This window comes from Gossypium arboreum, chromosome 10 (genome assembly GCF_025698485.1).
Source record: "Gossypium arboreum isolate Shixiya-1 chromosome 10, ASM2569848v2, whole genome shotgun sequence".
Taxonomy (NCBI): Eukaryota; Viridiplantae; Streptophyta; class Magnoliopsida; order Malvales; family Malvaceae; genus Gossypium; species Gossypium arboreum.
Window position 1 is genome coordinate 121193317 of NC_069079.1, and position 10437 is coordinate 121203753.

At 37.8% G+C, this 10437-nt stretch overlaps 1 protein-coding gene across 2 annotated transcripts; it reads right to left on the reverse strand.

Moving 5' to 3' along the window:
* Positions 1-388: 388 nt before the first annotated feature.
* Positions 389-10147, reverse strand: LOC108489129 (protein RNA-directed DNA methylation 3). 2 transcript variants are annotated; one of them, XM_053020786.1, is made up of 19 exons: positions 9753-10147; positions 8098-8342; positions 7830-7985; positions 7585-7743; positions 7418-7501; positions 6350-6417; positions 5922-6257; positions 5780-5831; positions 5561-5716; positions 5317-5460; positions 5125-5236; positions 4879-5028; positions 4735-4789; positions 4573-4637; positions 4287-4341; positions 3771-3807; positions 3538-3562; positions 3350-3445; positions 389-3257 (listed from the first exon to the last, which is right to left on the reverse strand). In XM_053020786.1, the coding sequence occupies exons 1-19, from the start codon at positions 9940-9942 to the stop codon at positions 703-705; spliced, it is 4740 nt and encodes a 1579-aa protein (XP_052876746.1). In that variant the 5' UTR covers positions 9943-10147; the 3' UTR covers positions 389-702. The 2 variants fall into 2 exon arrangements, with proteins under 2 accessions (XP_052876746.1, XP_017648917.1); XM_017793428.2 differs by having other exon boundaries at positions 3538-3565.
* Positions 10148-10437: the final 290 nt, after the last annotated feature.

Here is a 10437-nt window from a genome sequence, read left to right on the forward strand (position 1 = left end):
TTAATCTTTAATTTTATCGAATTATATTATTCAACTTTTATCATCAACAGATTAAATATCACTTACGCTACTTTACATTGAAAAATTCACTTTTCTTTTAGGATTTTGAAATTATTTTATTTTCTTTGGAGGTCCAACTTACATTTGTGGTTTTGGAACATATTCAAATTGTTACATAAGCGCTGAAGTAATCAGTGTATGAGGTCCTAAACCTCGAATTAGAGCATTCTATATTTTGTGAAATCGTATGGAATATGCATTAATCAAAACACTATATACCCGTCAAAAAAAGGGTTCACTCCTAGAAAATGATAACTTAGGATAACACTGTTCCATATTATATGACAAGATATCGAACCACATCAAGGAAAACGAAAAGCATGAAAACTTATAAAATGCAGTGAGCTTGAAACAGTAGTCATAATATTATCAGTTGATGTAGTTTGAGCAACATCTATGCATTACTATGCCCAATGAGGAAGCCCTACATAATATGGTAGCATTACTAACTTGAAAGGAATATTAACAAACATAAAGCTGTTCTAGTAAACACTAAACAGCAAATGTCTTCACTACTACCAGTCTGCCCGGAAACACTACCTTGTTCCATTCCGGCTCTCTACACTGTAGAAACTGCAGAACAGACCCAAAATAGAAGTATCTACAGCACTAAAAACCTTGTTCAGTAAGCAAAGGTTAAAATTACCATCCTCCCTTGCTACCACCACTCCCTTGTCCCCAAGTACTTGTTGATGATGCCTTACCCCATGGATCTTGGTTTCCGCTATTTTCACCTCCATCCTTTAACTTGTTCCAACCAGAAGATGGGGCTTCATCAGCAGTTTTTGACTGAGATTGATCTCCCGAGCCTGATCCTTGGTTAGCCCACCCTCCAGCAGTAGTAGTTGAACTCTTTCCCCACCCATTTCCTTGATTGTTACTTCCATTAACTTCCTTGCTGCCACTTGACTGGTTCCAGCTAGACCATTTGTCACCATCAGATGAATTCGAAGACTTCCGGTTGTTATCTTGACTCCCACCTCCTTCATTAGTTGAGCTAGAGCCTTTGTTCCACCCACCAGACTGGCTCCAACTAGAGGATTGGCCTCCTTGATCAGCACTGGATTGAATCCAAGTCTTGGCTCCACCTCCACTTGTTCCACCATTCCCCCCCTCTTTGCTCCAGCCACCAGCCTGACTCCAACTAGAGGATTGGCCTCCTTGATCAGCACCAGATTGATTCCAACTCCTACCTCCACCTCCACTTGCTCCACCATTCCAGCCCTGGTTCCCCCCCTCTTTGTTCCAGCCACCAGATTGACTCCAACTGGAGGATTGGCCACCTCCTTGATCAGCACCTCCACTTGTTCCACCATTCCAGCCCTGGTTCCCCCCCTCTTTGTTCCAGCCAAAAGACTTATTTTCACCAGAATCTCCACCATTGTTCCAACCCCCATTTTGATCCCTCCTACCACGTCCTCTACCTCCAAATCCTCCCCTATCACCCCCTCTTCCACCTCTACCTCTATAGCCACCTCTGTCACCAACTCTACCTCCGTAGCCTCCACCATCACCGCCTCTACCTCCGTAGCCTCCACCATCACCACCTCTGCCACCAAAACCTCCTCTGTCAGATCTGCCACGTCCTCTATCCGATCTACCTCTACCCCGAAAACCTCCTCTGTCTGTATCTCCTCTACCTCTAAAGCCCCTATCTGAGCCATCTCTACCACCAAAACCTCCCCTCCAACTTCCACCACCTCTATTACTAAAAGGCTCCTTTTGGTCTTCATTTCCACTTCCAGAACTCCAATCGCTCTTCGGCTTCCAACCAGATTCCTGCTTTGCATCCCCAGATCCTGAATTCCAGTTGCTTTTCCTATCCCAACCCGAATCCTCACCTGCACTACTAGAACTAGAGTTCCAACCACCTTTTTTGCCCCAACCAGAGTCTTGGCCAGAATCATTGCCAGTACCCCAACTCTTCTTACCCCAGCTTGAATCCTGACTTGCATCTGTCGATCCTTTTTTGCCCCAACCACAGTCTTGGCCAGCATCATTTCCAGTGCCCCAATTTTTCTTACCCCAGTTAGAGTCCTGACTTGCATCTGCTGATCCCTTTTTCCCCCAACTAGAATCATTGGTTGCATCACCAGATCCAAAGTTAGAATCATTTTTCTTAGCCCAACCATCCTCGTTTGCACTACCAGAACCAGAGTTCCAACTGCCCCTTTTGCCCCAACCAGAGTCTTGGCCAGCATTATTGGAACCAGCACCCCAGCTACTTTTCTTACCACATTCTGATTCCTGATTTGCATCTGCAGATCCTGAGTTCCAGTCACTTCTCTTCCCCCAACTAGAATCTTTGGTTGCATCACCAGATCCAAAGTCTGAATCATTTTTCTTAGCCCAACCAGAATCCTGGTTTGCATTACCAGAACCAGAGTTCCAACTAGAGTTTTGGCCCGCATTCTGGCTGGCTCCACCACCCCATGAAGAACCCCCATGTTGCTTGCCCCAACCATCAGACTGATTCTGAGATCCACCCTTAGTCCAACCCCCTGATACACATTCATTTGCATCTTTCTTGATGCCCCAGTTCGTGGTTTGATTCCCACTTAAGTTATTTCCACTGGCACTTCCCCAACCTCCCTTAGAATCTTCTGCAGCAAGTTTTGAACTACCCCAATTACCCTTGCTTCCACCAGTACCATCTTTATTGTTCCACTTCTCCACAGCTTTACCCCAAGAATTATCTTCAAAGCCACCAGCATCATTCTTTTTACCCCAACTTCCCTGTTGATTTGACCCTATAGCATTATTGTTCCAATCACTACTTGAGTTTTCGTTCTTTCCCCATGATCCTGGTTCAGCCACACCTTTACCTTTATCCCATGCACCAGATGATCCCTCAGTGACATTCTTTCCATTATCCCAACTTTCTGATTTTTTCCAACCATCATTACCAACATTAATACTTTTATCTTTCTCCCATGCAGTGATATTTGAAGAATCAGCAAGATTTCCGGTTTCAAGCTTTGATTGACCCCAATTGCCTCCAACATCTTTTGAAGCACCCAATGGATCTCCACTAGAGGTAGCTTTACCCCAAGCATCAGATGCACCACCACTGGAGTCAATCTTGGGAGCAGCTTTATTCCAACTGCCCCAACTAGCATTTTGATCACTGCCGCCTGTAGCCCAGGCTGAATTCTGCTTTGTACTTGTGTTATTTTCCCAAGCAGTAGACGGACCATCTACATCATCAAAAACCAATGAACAGGCTTTAAGCACAAGTAAATCCTGTATAACAGTTGATGCTTACTGAAACAAGATGTATCATTTGAACCTATTTTTTTATCATTATCCCCAGAACAAACTGCAGCACCCCAAGACGAATTCTGGTTTGGAGTCACCTTGGTCTCCCAGGCAGAGTCTTCACCATCTAGAGAAGAGAGTGAAAAGGAACACCTTTAAGCACACAGTAAATCCTTTTCCAGGCATTGCCCATTGACAATAATGGTGCAGTAATCTTACCTCTCTTCTGATCAGTTTCTGTCTGCTGCTGCAACCATAACAAAAACTTATATAACTACTTCCATGAAAGACTACACATTTTCTAGAGGTGAATGGATATCATGAATGTATTCAGCATGTGTAATTGGGTGGGTGGCATTGTCCGTCCACATATTTGTGCATGTGCATGTGTGTCTCTGCATGTGTGTGTGTGAGAGAGAGAGAGAGAGGGAGAGAGAAGATGAAAGACAAACCGTAGTGCCAGGACCAGAGAAACTAGGCCATGAGCTCCTGTAAATAATTGTAGACCAGGTTCAGAATGCAGAAAAAATAGCACAATCAAGACACAGAATGAAAATATATGGATGGAAGGAGGATAAGTAAATTGTCATGAGCAAAAAAGATCCTACAATTGAAAGCAGATTCCAGGTATTTTATCAGAATTTTGTTCCACCTCAAACATGAGTTCTACTCTACATTTGCACTCACCAAGGTTGAATTACTTTTGTTTCACAACAAAAATTAAATTTAAAATGCCATAAAATGAGTGTAGTTATACAGGCAATAGAAGGAATATATTTGGCATTCTCTATTTCTACTTTTGCGGATATAACATGTACACTATACATTCAAAACCCTAATTATTATCCGATCAACAATTAGACATTCATGCAAGCAAAGTATGTAGGTATCAAAGAATAATAGAACTATTCTACCATTATAACCATCTCTATATTTTACTACTAGGGACACAGTTTCTATGTTTTTACCCCTCAGCATTCCATCCGCCACCCTCAGCCGATGTTCCCGCTCTATTCAACCAATCTTCCAAAAAGAGAAGTGAACATAAGATAAGGTATATCAGTTACTGTAAGGTCAAGGATAATATAGAAAAAGAAAGCATGGACATGAGGATAATAACAAAACTAATTGGAATTAATTTAATTGGACTCAACAAAACCATCAATGAATATCCATGCCTCATTTACAGAGAAAATATTTGATAAAAAAGGAAAACGCAAGCCTTTTAACACATCTAGGTAGAGAACCTCTCACCTCCAGACGAACCTTCCGATCCCAGAAGATCAAATGGTTTGAATGAACTTGATCCATCATGCTCACTTATAAAGGAAGAGTAATAGCACATAAAAAGGTATTAAGATGACTGTTGAAAAAGATATACGAAGTAAATTAATCAAAGTTACAAAATTAAGGTACTTTGTATTTGCTGCAGAGCTCTTCCCTTGAACCTCAGCAAGATGCTCATTTTTAACTATAGAAAAATAAAGAAACCATTAACATCATCTCAGATAATATAAACCTATAATTCACATCAAACAGATTATCTATTAATGTACCGACCTGTAAGAACCTTCTGCTTAGAATCCAGTTTAACAGTAACATCTGAATAATATACAGCTAAGACACGGCAAAGGTACCCTTTCAAAGGACCCACTCGAATTCTTAAGGTTTGACCAATGGAGAACATTCCATCTCTGTTCCCTCTGTTGACTGCATATGAAATAATTATTAGTGTCGAAGCCAAGATTTGAAAACATGATGACTACTGACAGACAAAACTAGAGAAGAAGATTTTTAGGAACATACAATCACTCTTAGCTTCCTTATCTTGAGAATGCCAAGGCTTTTTAGGCGATATTGGGGACTTAGGGGATGATACAAAATCCCCAAAATCTGAAGTACCACCAGGATCACCACCCTGAACAAAAATAGAAAATTCATTATAGATCATAAGAATCTTAAGATGGAGAGAGAGAGAATGTTCATTTCACTTACAACCTTATCACCGCATATATCTAAAAATTGCTTGATTTTCTCACACTTCAGTGATTTACAGCAGAAATAACCACCATTATCAGTCTCATTCTCATCATACAAAAATATGGTCCCTCTATAGATTTGTTTAACAATCCCTTGTTTACCCTGCAATGTGAAACAGGTGACATTAATATGCATATACTCTACTTAACAGAACTAATTATATAGAATGAGAAACCGATTAGATTAGAGATTGCAGTCAAACCTCATATTGACCTTCCAAGACTTTAACAGTGTCCTTAATGGATATCGTCTTTGAGTGATGATCTAATGCAGTAAACTTTGTATCCATAGGCCCATTCTTTAACTCACGCTTTTCAACAGTCACTACAACAGGTCCTTCTGGAGCCTCTTTTAAAATCTAGCACATGCATAGCAGGTAAGAAACCAGAATCATCAAAAGTAAATAACATAATCAATTTACCTTGTAACGATCATCTTTCTCCATGCCAACAATAAGCCCAAAATCTTTCCGGCTGCATTGGAAATGAAAAATGAACATAAAATAGATTAACAGGTGGTTGGCACAAAGTTACTACCATGACAGACTTCTGTTCAAGAATTACCTGAAACAGACAAGATTATACAGTTCAAAGCCATCATCCAAGCCAAACCCTGATGAGCCTTCTCCCTTCTCACCTCCTTTTTCATTCGTAGTCGTCTTTTTCTTCTTTTTTTCACCATAAAGTTGTGAGAGCCACTCCAGATCATCAGATTCATTATTATCAGAATGACTAAACTTTAGGAGCTCCTCCTCTGTAGGCATAACACCCCAGCAGCTTAATGAATCTATGGATAATTTTTTATACAGATACCCATCCTTAAGCATCATGCCATCAAGTATCTGAAAACCAATGCCGGTGTCACGGTCTCGTCTAAACTGAATGAGAGGTCGAAACTCCCTGCACCAGGCTCAAACATCAATATTAACATCTAAAAAGGTATGGAACTGATAAATGAACCATAATAAATGAGCATAGATCAGGTGTATTACTCGAGCTCAATTGAGCTTATCAATTTTGGAGCTGGTATAACAGTTCTATTGATGGAAACTCCAGCACCCTGTAATACAAAATTGGTGATTTGATGAAAACCTTGCGCATATATATCTCTGTAGCAAATATAAAAACATCTGAATGCTCCAACTAACAATTATGCATAACTCAACAAATGAAACGATCTTATGCTTTCTAAATTTAAAGAGCACAGACTAGTACATCCAAAACTTAAATCATCCAAGAACTATCATGAAAACCACCACAATAATTTTTAAAAAGTCCTAAACCTTCAAACTAGAAGAACTAAACGGAGCAATGTGGTTAATACTGGCACAAAGACACTTTAGCAAAGATGGAAACGAGCAAAAAAGAGACACAAAGTAGGGCTGAGGCGAAAATAAAATAAAAAACCGATTCAAGCCGCAATGTTAGGTTTGGTTTCAGTTTCAATTTTATCAAGTTCAATTCGGATCTGGTTCAGTTTGTACTTGCATATATTCCGTTCAATTTGATTTTCAGTTTACAAGTTCAAAAATCTCAAATCCAAACCAAACCGATTCTATTTTTATTTCATTTATAATTTTTTTATTTTATATTTAAAAAAATCTTTTATATTTAAAAACTAGTGAAAATAACTTCAAATACAAAAAATTAAAAACCACTGAGCCAATCCAAACCAATCTGAATCAATGGAATTCGGTTAATTAGCTTTTATATTCGGTTTGGCTTTGGTTAAGTTTTTTAAAACCTAGATATTGCATAATAACAGCAATTTCCCAAAACCAAACCTGAATGCCTTTCAGGTCAATCATACAACAAGGAAATCTCTTTGTTTGTTTTAAACATGATTCATCGCAAGGAATCAAGGATATAGGAGAATGAAAAGAAATTGGAATCTGTTAAATCTACACAAACAACTAGGTTAGCTGACTCTCTCCATTAGCTCTCTTTGGTTCTTCCAGAATAAACATTTAAGAAAGATTACTAAGCAAGCAGTTATAAGATATCAATGTAACAGAAAACAGCAGGAAAAACAAGCTTATATTGGCAGTTAGTATTATTACAAATTTAGCAGCCATCGCTTGCAGATCAATTCTTGGAATGAGCTTCACAGTTGCTCGTTTCTTGTCATTGTTTACAAACACAACCTATAGAAAGAAATTTGACACAAAACAATTAAAAAACTTAAACAGGAAAACGAACTTGATTTAAACATAGAAAACACATCTACCTGGGCAAGGTCCCCCTTATACTTCCCATTCTTTATCCGAGCCCACATGCCTTTAGAGACTTCGCTACGTTTAGTTCTGACATTAAGTAAATGGTAAACTTCATTGCTTGGAACTGGCGCCACTCTTGAAGAGTAAATGTAAGTCAGACCTTTACATGCCTAAAATAGAACAAAAGATATGTTAGTACACAGACATAGAAAAAATGAAGCCATATCATTTTCTGGTGTCCTAAAACAAGATTGACCTCGTTAATATCACATTGCTTGTCAGCTTCAATGTAGAAAAACCCCTTGATGTGATCAACAGAGAATGCTGATATTATCTGCAATTTTGTTCCTAGTGATTTCATGTCAATAAACTTCTGCATGAGACAGAAAGCTGAATGCCTTTCACGTCCAACCTACAAATAACAATTTTTAGGTGAAACCAATAAAAGAGAAATAATAGGCATCAACAAAGACTGCATTCAAATTCCAGCAGGATATGTTACTTTAACAACACATCAATCATACCACACATTTAACTTTCCATATAATAGGATCCTTGGAAGGAGGCATGGTAGAGTTTTTGTCAATTGATCCCTTAGCTTCATAAGAATCTTCATCAAATGACATAAACCTAGCACCATCCCTGTACCTCTCCTCCATCATTTTATCAAACTCCTCCTCGATCACCTCTTCCTTGGGAACAAATGGAAGGTTATGGGTTTTCCAAGGATTATTATTTGCATTAAGATCTGGTTCTTCTTCCATAAAATCTGATGTCCAAAATCAGAAAACATGGGGTTACGAACGTAAAAAGCAATAACAAGTCGGGTTGATTATGCAGTAACAACCCAAGAAAGCATTAAGTACAAGGAAACAGAATTATATTATTTAACCAAAATAAAATTAGAGATAAAAGATTTGAAGAACTTCAAGAACTCAACAGTTATTTATAAACTGAGATGAGATCTATCTGTTTCATTGTATATAGCACTTTCTGATCCTTGATATCAATGACTAGAAAATTTGAGCTTTCTTGTGGTGAGAATCATGTCAATCTTGGAAGGTCCAAAAAGGTATGGAATGTTCGGAAAGACATCTCAGAAGAACAAGGAAGACTTCCATTACACAAATCACACAATCCAAACAAAACATGAAGAAAAAGGAAGTCATGGCCAACCTCAAAACAGCAAAAGACAAAAGTTCTTCAAGGGCCCTCATGCATGGTGTAACAATGTAAATACGCCTCAAAACTTCTTGATATATCAAATAACTTCCGAACATGATGCCCAAAATATCCCTCCTTTACCAAACAAGCTATGAAAAATCATCCCAAGGCTTTAAAAATTAGTTGTTTGAAAATTGCTCAACCCAAGAACCGGAAGCATTCACCCAAAGAAGCTTCAGAAAATTAACAAATGCATAAGAAAAATCAAAGCAGAGGCAAACTCAACCTCAACCTCAAGAGTCCTAAACACAGCAAACAAGAAAAGCTTCTCCAAGAAAGACCCTCTTGCACCAAGCAATAAAGTCCAATCTAACACCCCTTGAAACCCTTAGAAATAAATACTTCCTAAGAAGTTGCATTCACATTCACCAATACTACACTAATAAGCTTTCTAAACTCAACCTGTCAATCATCTCCATGTTCAGTTAACAAAGATCTATAAACATATGAGAAATAGTACTTCAAAACTACTTAATATGTACCAGTTTCACAACCAAACACCCTAAAATGATTATTCATGCAGAAGCAAAAAAATTCCCTCACAATAACTCAAGAATGATTATTCATGCAGAATGTCCCACTTTCACACCCAAACAGCCTAAAATGATTATTCATGCAGCAGCCAATAAAAAATAAGATAAAAAAATCACTCACAAAAACTCAATAATGGCAACAAAATCTCATCAAGATTTCCATTTCTAAAAAAAATCTCTTCCAGAATATTGAACATATTATAAAGTTGAAACTTCGCTTAAATTTTTTTAAAAAAATGAAAACCCTAAAAACCTTGAAAACCAGAATGCAGAACAAAATCAAAGAAAAAACCCTAAAAACTAGCAGAAGCAGAAATAAGCAACCGGAAAATGCAAGACTCCAAAAGGAAACAAATTGAAAAAGCAAAAGCCAACAAAAACGAAAAAAAAAAACAAACGAAAAACGATCAGATCAGCCATACAATCATCAAAATCGCTGTCATCGCTGGCTTCATTGTCATCAACATCAGCAGCGTCTTCAAAGAACTGAAGAACTCCCCGATTCTTCCGCTTCCGACGGTTCTCCTCCGCTCCACCACCGCTTCTTCCGGCGCTGACCTTCCGTTTCCCATAAACCACCTCCTTCTCCTTTCCCTTCCCCTTCGACGACATATCCTTTCAGTCCAGTTGCAAAATTTTTACTTTTATTTTCCTTATATTTTTCTACATAAATAGAAAATTTTCGGAGAATATCAGTTTTTCATTTTCTCTAAGGGTTTTTTTCTTTTTTTTTCTTTGAAATAGAGTGTGATGAAAGTGTGAGTGATGGAATTTTATGGTAGTGTACTCCAAAGCTGATATAATATATATTTGGCAATTTACGATTGCATCCTTTGCGTTCTGCCCTTATTAAATCATGTAAAAGGGCAAAACAGTCTATTTGTTTCCTACTTCTTTATTTTTAGACCGGGTAAAATACAATTTCATCCTTAAATTGTTGATTTTATTCTATTTTAGGACCTAATAATTAATTATTAATTTAATAATAAATTTATATTTTGATATTTATATATCCTATCAATTTAATCTTAAATATAATAAATTTGTTCACAACATTTACAAAATGATAAATTTTAAATTCTAAAAACTATTATTAAAAATAGATTA